The sequence below is a fragment of the Rhea pennata genome, chromosome 2 (assembly GCF_028389875.1).
Source record: "Rhea pennata isolate bPtePen1 chromosome 2, bPtePen1.pri, whole genome shotgun sequence".
In the NCBI taxonomy this organism is placed as follows: Eukaryota; Metazoa; Chordata; class Aves; order Rheiformes; family Rheidae; genus Rhea; species Rhea pennata.
In genome coordinates, this window is record NC_084664.1 from 110,279,112 (window position 1) to 110,292,545 (window position 13,434).

At 40.2% G+C, this 13,434-nt stretch overlaps 1 protein-coding gene across 4 annotated transcripts in view; it reads right to left on the bottom strand.

Annotated features, from left to right (window-relative positions):
- The window catches only part of MTCL1 (microtubule crosslinking factor 1), a 103,312-nt gene that overhangs the window by 11,140 nt on the left and 78,738 nt on the right, over positions 1-13,434 (bottom strand). For all 4 annotated transcript variants that reach the window (XM_062570146.1, XM_062570145.1, XM_062570144.1 and 1 more), the window contains 3 exons: positions 11,439-11,606; positions 5,632-5,886; positions 1,101-1,406 (listed from right to left, as the gene is read on the bottom strand). In XM_062570146.1, coding sequence (XP_062426130.1) covers positions 1,101-1,406; positions 5,632-5,886; positions 11,439-11,606 — 729 coding nt within the window. The remainder of the gene's footprint in view (positions 1-1,100; positions 1,407-5,631; positions 5,887-11,438; positions 11,607-13,434) is intronic.

The window sequence follows — 13,434 nt, forward strand, 5'->3', positions numbered from 1 at the left end:
GACTTTGCACAGTCATTTCACCAAAGCATGCTTTGAAGGAAAGAAGCTATGCAAGTACCCCATAGGACCTAATTTTGCTGGCAGAACTTTTGTTAATGGTAGTAATGTCTGAGAAAGAGAAAACTCCAGAGATCTCCAAATCTTAAATATCAGAGTGAATTTAAAGTACAGAAAACAGCAGTTAAATCTGAAACAGTCAGTCAACATTTTTCACTAAGCACCTGGGCATGCATGAAATAAACAGCTGAGAAAAAATGCACACGGAATCCTGTATGGCCACCCTTAGACTCCTGCCACTGAAGGGAGGGAAAGCTAACTGGAATACACATGTAACTACAGGTACTTAAGATTTAAGAAAGGCAGTCACATTTCTTGGCTCTCCCATTTTTTTCCTCTGCTTCCTTCCAGACAACGTGACTTCCCAATCCTTTAGCTAAGCGACGATGTTTTAGGTCTCAAGGAGAAGCTTAGATCGCATTTTCACAAGTCAAAGTGTTCCAATTCAAGTGGCACTGGTGCAACTCCGTCAGTCCTACAAGGAGCTTGTGATCTGACCTGTTGTTGAACTTTTTCTGAGAGTGGACAAATTTTCAAGCTTGGGCACATACATACATACATACATACCTGATGGGAAAGTTTCTGCTTCTCTGTTAGCTATGATTTGTACATCAACCAGTATTTAATTTTACAGAAGTGATTAAACTGATGGTAAGTGTGCTTTGGTGCAGATTTCAGCAGGTCATAGATGGCATTCCCTACAGCCTGACAGCACATTTTAGTACTGTGCTTTGGTACTTACTAGCTCTTTATGGTGTAATCTGCAACTTTGCTGATGAAGGATAATTTTATTTTTCAGAAGTCTCATCTCACTGACTCATGCTAATCTGTTTAGAAATGGAATATTAGATATGGGATTCTTGTTATGGGATAACCAGAATTACCTCTCCACAGTACTTACTAGATTACTAGCAAAATAGAGCCCATGTTTCTTCACATGTATATTTACAACTGGAAGAGATGTAACACTTTGTAACCCAATACGTTATGTCATATATAGTTATCCACGAAACTGGCTTGAAACAAAGCAGAAGAGAACGTACCTCCGTTAAGCCCGTCAAGAATTTCTCCCGCTCCACTTGCCGCGAGCGGTGCTCCTCAGACTCGTCCGGGGAATCCAGAGACAGTGACTCCAGAAAGAGGTTTTCTGTGGCAGTGCACCTATCGCTCTCCTTCAACTTCGACAGTGACCGATCCTCAAACTGGATAGCGTCTGAATCAGAGTAGGATCTTGTCCCCATCGAACGAGGCAGGTGAAGGGTCCCCTGGGTTGCGAATGGACGAAGGTTACTCTCCTTCTGGTCACAAAGAAAACTGCTTCCTCTTCGTGGGCTCACTTCTTTCTGAAGCTGGCAACGAGACAAATTAAAACAAACCGAAATTATTCATGTAGAGGATGGTATCCTGCATTTCTCTTTGGCAGAATTCAGGCTTCCATAGGAGAGAAACGTGCATGTCTTTGGGAGGCAAGTATGGCATGGGGGCTGAGATCACAGCTTAGCTCTAGGGACGCCAGCTTTGCAGTACTGCAAAGTACTCTTTCTGCAAAGGAAGAGACGTCTTGACGGCTTTGATGTTATCCCTCATTGGATTTTGTGTGACTAAAAAAAATATGTATATATGAAAACACACAAACATTATACATCTCTGTGTGTATACACACACACCAACACCCCCACATACCACACACACACATACACACACACACAAAATACATCTTCTTGTAATCTGATTTTTAAAGAAAGAAATCAACAGTGATCACTATTTAAAAAAAACATCTTGATATGTGATCCTAAAGCAATACAAGTAGGAGCTCAAAAAAGGGTTGGTTACTTGAAGTCCCATGAAAACAAGCACATTTTGCTTCTGGTCAGCAATATAACAGTTGCACTTTCATGTACATCACTCATCCTACATTCTTGTTTCCAGAGGTGGAAAATTCCACCTAACAAAAAACAATTGTTTTAAAAGCTGACTAGCACTAATGTATGCCTACAAAGTTGGCTATTTGTACACAACACTATTGTCAAAGAGACGAATTAGGCACACAAAACATGTTTGAGGAAAATGTGTATTTATAGAAGGACCATCAAAGTTATTAACTCTATACTTTACAAAAGCTGGGTGAAGAGAAGGCAGAAGCACAAGTGATACTGAACTACAGCTGATCTTAAAATCAGATTATGTGACCAACTTTCTTCTCAGTTGTAAATACGACAAGATGGATGAAGTGATATTTTCAAGCAATGCACGACAGGAAGAATCTGATACATAATTCTGATGTTCTGCTAGTGCTGCCTGCTAAGGTCTTTATCAGGCCCAAGCAACAATAACCTGTGAATGCCTAAGTCATTCTTTAGGACTTCGAAGAACGAGGGCCTATAAAAATATATTAATTAAATCTTCTTGGGTGTTTGGGAAAAAACAAAGATATCATATGGTTCAAAACCATTTTTGGTCAGGAAGTAAATAACTAATTTTGTACTTGAGCAGCGGTCAGGGGATTTTTGTTTGACTTATGCCTGAAGAAACTGAATGTATCTTCATTGTTTTGCTCATTATTTACAAAATCTGAAACAGTTTGATTAAAAGGAGTTAATTTAAAGTATCCCACACACGCAGGGGTAGAAGGTCTCTCCAGAGATCCTGGAGTCCTTTCCCCAGCCTATAAGCAGGACCCAGAGCAAGGAAAAATAATAGTTGCATATTTTCTGTATAAGCAGTTCCAGTTGCAAGCCCATCTAGATTTTTATGGATCCTTATGATACGATGATCTGGGAACCTTTATGAGAATAATATAGTTTGTTGCTTACTCTCTGACTGTCAAACAATTGATAAGCCAATAAAAACGACAAATTTTAAGTGACTAATGATTTTGTGTCTCCATCCATTTATATCTATAAACACACAGCTTTTCATATAAGTAATTTCATGCATTTAAATATTTGGCAGTGTGATCCATGAAGAATTAGCTTTGGTAACATAGTGGAAGGGGAGTCTCTAAAGGAAAACAAAGTGACAGTGCGCTTGAAAAGAATAAAACTTTGAGCTTGGCAAAAAGCAGGTCATCATGCTTTTTTATATGTTAGTAGTAATTCCCATAACCACCCGGAATAAAGTATTTTATATATTTTCTACATTGGTGTGAGCTTCCCTCTTATCATCCATTTCTTATTCAGGAACTATGTGAAAGCAGACAGACATAAAGCATTAGTAGGAACTTGGCACAGAGGATTCTGTTATCTCTTAGATTCTGTTTTTCAAACTTACACACTGGTGTAGTCTCTTCACCCTCTGTATTTCCATACATGGAATACACACAGAAAAACACAGGGCAGAAGGACTTTAAAGATATACTAATTGCTTCCATCTAAAGCAGGGTGTGAATGCAATCTGAGAGGATATTCTACTAAAAGCCTGCAAATATTTGGAAGCTTTCTGTCACACAGGGAAATGTTTGATTACAAGCAAAGATGAGGTTATGAATTTTTGCAGGCACATAGCCAAGTCTTCAAATGCTATTTCTGATCATCTAGTCCTTTAAAATAGCTTGATATCATATTTTTTATTTCCCTATCACTAACACTGTGAACAACTTGGTTGTACAGTAAATATATAGCTCAATTGTACAGATTTTAGAATAGTAACAAAAGGAATCAGTTCCAGGACTAGTTTAAGGCTATTCTGTAGACTCTCCCAAGATGACACTGAGAGATTATTTCAGGTTTAAAGAGAATTAAAGGCCAGGTAACATTAACAGGGATTCTTTTTCCCTTCCCTTTACTGTCCCCAGTTCTCAGAGAACAGAAAAGCAGTTTTTAACCAGGTTAAATCCCTCAGGTTATTGAGGATACATCAAGGAGATGACACTAAAAAAATACCGTTCAAAGGGTAGGCAGCATAAACATCCAAAGAGGTATCAGAAACAAAAGTTGTGTCCATGTCCTTAAGAGACTGGGAAATTTTCTGACGGCTATTTATTCCCCATTTCGCATGAAGAATCCTCAGGAGGTAGTTTTGTCACTGAAACTCAAAAATTAGAGACCAGTCCAGTCAAACCACGGAGAACTCAGCATCCTTTAGCTGTGAAGCCTGGGAATCAGATGAGTCTGATAAACTGCTTGGTCTCAAACTCTCCTTGCTCTTGTGCATCGGCTGTCCTGTCTGAGACTTAATACTGGTCTGCATTACACAGCATGGTAAGGGCTTGTTCCTTTAGCTTCCCAAACTATTCTCAAAAACTCTTAAGATACACAGGAAATTAAAAATTCCAGAATATCACTTATTGATATTTTAAATTAAGAAGCTCAAAATCACTTTTCTTAGTTGATAAAGCTTTCATACTGGTCACCACTACCATATTGGTAAGACCTACATATTTAGCAGTGATTTTAGAAATATGCATAGAGTACAATATTTTCCTAAGTACTCTGTAGATTTAAAAGCCATAGTTTAAAGTGAGGTCTAGTCTTGTGCTCAACAGTTACTGCCTAGTGAGTTTTCCTTAGCTTCTCGTTGCAGCCCAAGCATAGGAACGCGAGGTACAGATAACGGACCCTTTTCAGAAGCTGGCCATGAGATTACACTAGGCTTTCATCAGCTTAATATGTGAAGCTACTTTGTGTTTCATTTGAGTATAATGTTCCCTAGACAGCATGTACAAACCTGGTGCAATTCCATTTCTGATGTCCTAAGGACAGAAAGTAATCAGTTAATTGAAGAATCACAATTTTTGTTGTCTTTCTTCCTCTTCCAGGAATGCATGACTCAGAACTGAACAATATTCAGTCAAAAACTGTGTATTAGCTATCCCTCATTAAACTTGATTTTTTATTTTTTGTGTGGCTTCCAGCCAAAGAATAAATCCATTAGGTGTAATTTGGAACACCATTTTCAAATTACACTCTAATACTAAGCAGATGAAAGCGCAGATCAGCATGAAAAACAAGTGGATAGCCATGCAATTATTAGATTTGCAAATGATAGCAGAGGTGTGCACATCATCCATAAGACCAAGGTCAGAAGTATTTTCTGAATATTCAGCACTGATAGCTGCTTATTTGTTATCAGTCAGGGCTCTTCACTGTCATCCCCCAAGTTCCCTTGCTAGAGAAAAAGAATTCAGCTGAGACTGAACAGTCACAGCAGATGCATCTTTGGTGGCAATTCACGGATGAACAAACTTTTTTTGGCAGGAAGCTGTATATCAATCCTTGAATAACCCTGTGTGTGGGATTGAGTGTTTTAGCATGAAGAGATGCACATAAGCTTTCGAACAGAATGAATCAATGTGACCAGCCCTGTGTCGGGTAAGTGAAATGAGGCAGGAAATGGCCTTTAACCTACAGCTGATTTCTCATAAACATTATTTTATATGGATTACGAGCATTTTCCTTTTATTCTCTTGTGTATGTAAACTGTTTTGTACCATGAGAAACACTGATGTAGCCAAGGAACCAAAATCATTATTCTGCTGTTTCTTAATATAGTTTCTCAGTCTTGGTCTGAAAACAGTCATGGTGCAAAGCTTAATGCTTGCAGCCAGCCATCAATCATGCAAAAGTGACTCCTTACCTGCTCTATCCGTCTGAGCAGCTCCTTCTTTTGACGCTCCCATTCTCGCCGGTCTCTATCAAGCCTGTCCAGAAGCTCCACTTTTTCCCGATTCCAGTTCTTCTCACTGTGCTGGATTTGCCAGCGGAGATCCATGACCACACTGTGACTCTCAGCCAGAAGCTTTTTGTGCTCCTCTCTTTCCCTTTTGAAAGCCCCTTTTGCATCAGAGGTGAGACCCGTTTCTCCTGAGGCATTCTCACTCTTCCCTTCCAGCTGCCATCAAAATAAAACTTTATAAGGATACCAAACTTTGTGAAGGTAGAAGTCTGACAAGAAATTTGAGCTAAGGCCTAACTCCACAAAGATAATTGCAAAATTATGGTGGGATTCTTAGCTCCTAGGATCTCAACAAATGATCAAAGATATTCCATTTACAAGAAGATTTAATATCAAAACAGTAAAAATCACAGTGCATCGTTTTTCCAGCTCTGCCAGCTCATGCTCTAAGGTATCAACATGATCCCTCTGAAGGATGCATAAGTACTAGCAATGAAGAAACACGGAGCTGAACTCCAAACTCATCATTATCTCCAGGACACCCACCAGGTCCCACGTCAATGCTCTCTCACTCAGACACTCAGTGCACTCATCTTCTGAAGAGACTTTTTGCTCAGAGCAATCCTTACCAAAAGCCTTACTGTATAGCTCCTCACAACCTCCAGCAAGAGAGATATTACCAGGACAAAGAGATGTACTTAGATCATCCCCACATCTCTGCAGTTTCTGATTCCTGAATTGATTTCTAGGGTGGTCGGGCAGTTAGTGGATGCTACCTTCTCTCTCTTTTCTTTTACTCAATGATCAGGGGTCAGCTCAATCAGACCAGAAGATCTGCCCAAGGTCCTGGAAAAATTCAGGCTGGATGGGGCCTCGTGAGGCCTCTAGCCCAACCTCAGCTCAGAGCAGAATCAGCTCAGAGGTCAGACCAGGTTGCTCTGAGCTTTATCCAGTTGGGTCCTGACAAACCTCTAAGGATGGAGACTGTACAGCCTTTCTGAGCAACCTGTGCCACTGCTGGACTGTTATCAGGATGAAAAAGGTTCTCATCAGGCTTGTGTAAGTTCAAGAATTATCTTGTGATAGTGAAATGAAGAATTTTTTCCTGAAGCTTGACTTTTTTGATAACAACTCAGTAGATGTGCAAGTGAATCAGAGTGGGACACATCACTGTTCCCTGGGTCTGTGGGCAAACAGGAGTGAAAAGTAGGGAAGACTCATTTCCATCTCTGAAGCCAAAGTTGTCTTCAAAAAGCAAGGTCTGCTGGGAAACACACCCCTTCAGCAGAAGAGGAGGATTACACCTTCAAACTGTCATATGTGGAAAATAAGTCCAATCTGTCTGAGCAAGGGGAAGTTCAGATGGATTTGGGGAAACTAGTCTCTGGAACAAAGTCCCCAAGTAAGTGGCAGAGAGAACATCCTTCATAGGACTTGTATCATCAGGGAGATCTCAAATACCTGCTTACTCTACCTCTACTAATTTCTAAAGTCCTACTATCTTAAAATCAACCAAAAAATCAGTTATAAAAACATAGGTCCTTTTTAATCAAGTTTAAAGGACACCATATTTCTCTCCCTTAGTTTGTGCAGCATAAATTTGTGGGGTCAGAATGATGCTGAAAACATCTGATGAGATTCTGTTGTATGATATTTTGTACAGACCCAGATGTTAAAGACTGATGGATCTTTGCCTTTAACTGTTCATACCTGTAAAATCTCCCTGAAGTCAGATCTGACAGCAGTGGGATATTTCTGTCAGTATTTAACTCAATAACTCAAGCTGTCAATAAACAAACAAAAAGCAGGTACCAGACTAGAAAGAGAAGAAGTAACATCAGATATGTGGAAAATTTCAAAACAGAGCAGAAATGCTAAGATTTTAAAAGAGTATTTTACAGATAGAATCAAGTATTAGGAATTAATGGATTAATTAATTAGGGATTAAGCAAACAAATTATTTTTTTGCTCGAGTCCATTCTTCAACTCGAGTCCCACCAAAGTTAGTGATAAAACTTCTGCTGACTTCAGTGGTAGTCAAGTGCAAGTGGGTGCAGGTAGCCTGACAGATGGGAGCCTGGAGACCACCATGAGGCATCCTAAAATGATTTTGTTGCCCAACAACTGCAATTTGCACTAGGCCTTAGGGAATAATATAATATACCCTATTTCTACATTCCTTCTCTGTAAAGCAAGGGTAACAATTACCTATCTTCTATTATGGGATAAAATCCACTTGCACAAAACAAACGTAAACCCAAGAAAGCCCGGACTGGCTCAGACTTTGTGAGGCAGATGTGGTGTCTTTGTGTTTAACATCCCTCAGTGGAGTTTGCTTCTGTGGAGGTTGTTCCTGAGGTCTGTATCTCTCCCCGCTGCTGACACCCATAGCCATATGTGTGAGGCTGTCCTGCGTTTGACTGCTCCGCTTGGTTGGGCACCCATGGTGCTCTCCTTGGCTGACAGAGCAGCATACCCTGGCAGAGGCACCTCTCTGCTACAGGTCCATTCCTGGAGACACTAACCCTGAGCATGGCTGCTCAAGAAGCCAGCGAGCTTTGCTGTCCTCCTGCCTGCTACCCCAGCACAGAGACAGCTTGTGCTTCAGCTCAACAACACTTAAAAATATTGCTGCCAAACTCATTGCTAACTGAAGACAATGGCAGCTTGCTCTTTTTGCTACATCTTCCCTCTGTGAATCCCCAGTTCCCCACTTTCTCAGTTTATGGTGCTGCGGGAGTCACAGCTGCTGCAGCCGCAGCCAGAATCAGTGATGCTGGCACCCATTTTTTCAGGTTTGTTTGCTTCCAGTTTACTATTCTGTGGTCCCAATGGGTTGGTCTTTGCAAGTTTCTGCTGGGATTACTAAGTAGCTGTGACATTAAATAATCATCTATACCAAAAGCGTCACTGCAGAGCTGAGATCAGCCAAACTGTATACAATTTCCTTACACCTCAGCCCGACAGAGGATTATTTAAGACTTGTTCTCTGCAATATATGCAAGTCATCTTTTGAGGGGCATTAATGTCACTGCAGACCTCCCATTTTGCAAGAGGAATCTTTAGCAGAGGCTGCTGGAGAGTCTGGAGTGCAGACTCAACCTTACACATTTGCTGTCTCCTGGGGAATAATGCCATTTGCAGTAGCCGCTATGGCTAACACGCTAAGTTGCAAAGACATGCCAATGTCTGCAAAAAATTCTTGACAACAGACAATTTGTATAATTATAAAGTAAATTCCTTCTTCCTCTTTTCAATCTAAAAAAAATACAAGAAAGTTGAACTACATGAATATGAATACAAAAAAGTTGAAAAGTTGAACAAGACACACACTCTCTCCCCTCTTCCCCAAAACAGTGGGATTTTACACTTGCCTAGCTGGAGGCTAAGTATTACTGGGATTCATTATCGGCTGAGAGATATCAGAGTCCCATAGTTAGGAGCAATCTCATTATTTCTTATCTTAAAAACAATGCCTTAGGATCCTTCTGCCAGAGAAGATGTATATGCACTTCTGACAGCCAAGACTTCTTAATGATAAACACTGTGTTAAATCTTAAAGCTCGAAAGCAGCAGGCAACAGTATATGATCATCTCTGATACACAGTGATTTTTTAGCAGAAAATTATTTTTCTTTCCTTTAAATTCTTTCTTTCCTACATAGAGAGTTCCAGCATCACAAAGCCATTGTCAGTAGCCACTAACTTGGAGGTGCTTCCCTTGAGGAAAATGCTCTAACTGACCCCCTGCTTCACGAAATAGGGGCGAACAGCAGTAGCGGAGACAGTAGTGGAGCCTAGGAAGGCCTCGATTCTCTACTGGCTTGTAAGGGGTTGGGCAGCTCTCTCCTGCCCGCAGCAAGTCACTGCTCTCTTGCTGCTGATCAAATTGATGTCATGAGAGGTCCTCTACCCACCCTGACATGACACGCTCGGCTATTTCAAGTTGTTATCGCACCCGTTGGTTGGCACAGACCAGAAAAGGCTATAGGTGACTACAGGTAACACTGACGTTTCACATGTCGTTCACTAGCTCCTCCCATACTGATTCTGAAATTGAACCTACAAGACCGCCCCAAATTTTGAATCACTAACATTAGGTTTAGTTAATTCCTATTTCATATTTGTAATATTTCTATTTTATATTTTAATTTTGTATTACATTTTGTTTTCATGTTGCCGCCTTGTAATTGTAAACCAACACTTGTAAATCAGGGGGATGATCACATTGTCTGCGCTATCCTATTTGGCATCTAATGACTTACGTGGTATTTTTTTTTGCTGCTTCATTAGGGACTTCACTGGGAAATAAAAATCTCTTTTTGGGAATCTGCTAAGGAAGTCAGCTTCATATCTTAAATACTGATGTTTTAGTCTCTTCATTTGCTTTAAGAAATAGAAAAAGTAACATCTACCACTCGGCAATTACCACATATGACAAAGTATTACCAGTAGGATTGCACAACAGTAGGGATAGTGAAAATAGTCTGACAAAGCCACCAGAAGAAAGGGTGCAAATCTCTCTTCTCCCAGGGTAGGCATGGGAGCACTGTCCCCTCGCCAAACACCAACCAAAGCGGCAGCCTAGGTGTATATCGCCCATGTGAACACAAAGCTTGCAAGCTCGAAACTGGCAGATTTCTCAAACTGTTTCTCTAAGTTTTGGTCTTTGTTCCCATGTCTGGGTAAAGGAGTGAAAGTGGTGATTGCTTTCATTTTCTTTTTCAAGTGATCTGTTGTCCGGAAATCTGTGTGCACTAAGAAGCTATTGATCTGAATTGAGAATCTGAATCCACCGAGAGAAAATTCTGCTAAAATCAAAGTTTCTTCTATCATTCGTGGAAACAAGCCTACAGTACCTGGACAGGGAAAGAAGTGTTCACATCTCAGCACTGTGCATCAGAGTGAGTCTCCTGACAGTACTCTCATGCTCAGTAAATCCTCCTAAATACCATCATCTCAGCAGCAATATTATTATTACATTTGTTTTCTACAGAGATGTTCTACAATTATAAATCTTTTCTACAGATCTTGAACATATTATTTCTCCTACCCCTCTCCCCTCTTCAATGCGGTAAACTAAAGCTTTTACGCCATCAACTTTGGAAGTGAATCCATGTAGTTTTCTACTGGTTTGTTTTCATTTTGCCTCAGAAACAGTATGTCTTCTGTGAACGGCAGTTTACAACACTGCAGCACCTGGCACCAGATTTCATATACATGCTTCTAACAGTAACTTATGGCAGATAGCTAGAGCTTTCTCCTCACTGGGGAATCATCCATCACCAATCAGTAGCTTTAACTGGCTGGTTTAATAGTACATACTGATCGGATGTCTCAGTACTATTAAATTACTCTCCTATGCATCAAATACTGCAGTTCTGATGTGCCAAGGCACAGTGATAAGCTAATTGTGAATGTGCCAACATCAAGACATTTTCTCTTCTATAAATGCTGATGAATACAGACAGCCACATGTCTCATTATTGCAGCTGATACATTACCAGCCAACTCTGCTGACGAAATAAAACTAGAACAGGTTCAGTATCTTTGTCCTCATGCATATTATATAGTACCTGCTCCATGAATACTGGAGCAATCAAAACCCAAGAGGCACTCAAAGAGCAAAACATTGCTCAAGCGTCAGGAAGGCTTTAAGACGCCAGGCTAAAATGAATAAATATAGTAATTTACCTGACTGCCATAAATTTCCTATTCCATTAAGTGATTTGGCCATTCTTTACCTATATCAGGCACTGGGGACACTACCTGCTCTAGGTGGCACTTCAGTTCAGTCATTTCCACCTCCCAGGCTGCCTTGTCCAGCGCGTACTGCTGCTGGAGCCCGTGGCGCTCACGCTCATCATCCCGCAGCTCCGAGCGGAAGTCATCCAGCAAGCCCTTCAGAGCATTTAAGAGTTTCTGATTTTCGCTTGCCTGCCAGAATAAAGAAAAACAAATGTTTTAATTGTAGTAACTTTGGCTTCCAACTTCATTTTCAGGAGGAAAAATGCCCATGTGTTCACTGCATGGAAAAGAAAGTGCCTGGGTTACCTTTTGCACGGGGAAACTAAAAATAGCAATACCTTCTGTGTCCACTTTTTTTTCCTAGTCCTAGTTCTGAAGCACCCATGGAAGCCAAGGATACTTAAAGCATGCTGAAGAAAACACTAAGCATCCTTCTGGACTGAGGACATCTGTAATAGCCTCCTTCTATTACTATCATCCAAAAGTAGAGTATAAGATCTGTCAGGTAGCTGGATATCTCATAGAGTCCTTGCTGAGCATCAAATCTTGTATATGTGTAAAGTCCATATTAAGAGAAAGGATTCATTTTGAATGCTTCGGCATTATAAGACAAAGTTATTCTGGAAAAAAGAATAACTTTGAGCTAGTTTTGAGCTGAGTATCTGCTAAGGGATTTCACCTGACTAGGCTCTACATTCCTCCTCAGTCCCGTGCAGTTCCACACTAGGCTGGCTTTGCAACAGCACCCTGTTTAGCATCAAAGTCAAAATGCCAAGTAGGATGCTTTCCCTCTTACGGAATAGGATCAAAGTGCAAATCCCCCCCAACATCTTGTCGAAAATGCCAGCGCCATACTTAAAATGTTCACTAACATTTTAAATGCTAACCAGAAGCCAAGAAAGAAGTCAAATGAGAAGTTTAGCCCACGGCTGACATCAGATCTTGGCAAGTACTGACAGATATGTATGTACACTTACTCAAATCACTATTTTTTTTCTTTGTTTGACATTGGCATATATTTGGCATTTGCTTTCTTCAGACTCTCTAGGGACTTGCAAAACCTGTCACTGTTATGTTAAATACTGAATAACATTTTTTAAAGGTTCATGTGGTATCAATAAACAAAAAGTTTCCTCCTATCCTTTTTGTAGTCCTTGAATTAGGAAACAGAAATATGCAACATGATTTATTTATCCAAAACCTCAATCAAATATTCTCAACGAGCCTCCCAAAGGTCAAGGCATAGCTAGAGATTGTATCTGACAAATTTTATTTTTAATAGAGGAGACTTTTAAGAAAATTACTATTGATTAGCAGGCACAGCATGAACAGAAAAAAATGGGAAACTCACTAAACAAATTCAGTATTTAATCACCTGGGTCTCATGAATATGCTAGCTTCCTTGGGAAACCTAAGTCAAATTATCTGGCTTGATTCTTGCATGACAGTCTTGTTCATTTATTTCCAATTCATCTTTTCAAGTGGAGATTTCCTGCAATTCCTCTTATCTAGTGTTTCATGAAGCAGCTAAGTGGGGACTTCTCTGCAGCTAGTCAAGCACCTAGTACTAAGAGGTACACAAAAAAAATAAACAGGCGTGTGTCAGAGAGAGACGTTCACATATATATTTAGAACTTGACAAAGTCAGGGTGTCCTCATTTGCCTCAAAATAAAGCTCAAGTTTATGGATGTGAAATACCCTCAAATTCAAGACTGTAAAGAGCCATGGATAGTGCTCAATGAGGACGATCAGAATAATTTATTCTGGAGTCTAATTACAAATTAAATGTAAAAATTAGGCAAGCAAGCAAGATGTGCCATGTCCTTTATATCTTACTTTGCTTTCTTTAGGGACCAGTCAAAAATTTCTTAAATGATCCCTGAAGGATCAGACTATTTTCCCAATGCACAGGCAACACACTGTAAATTCTCAGAGCCACTGATCTAGGACAAGTTACAGTACCACAGTCTCTTGTTTTTTTCCTGAGATTTGCTCAGTGTATTGTGCCCAGCTCTG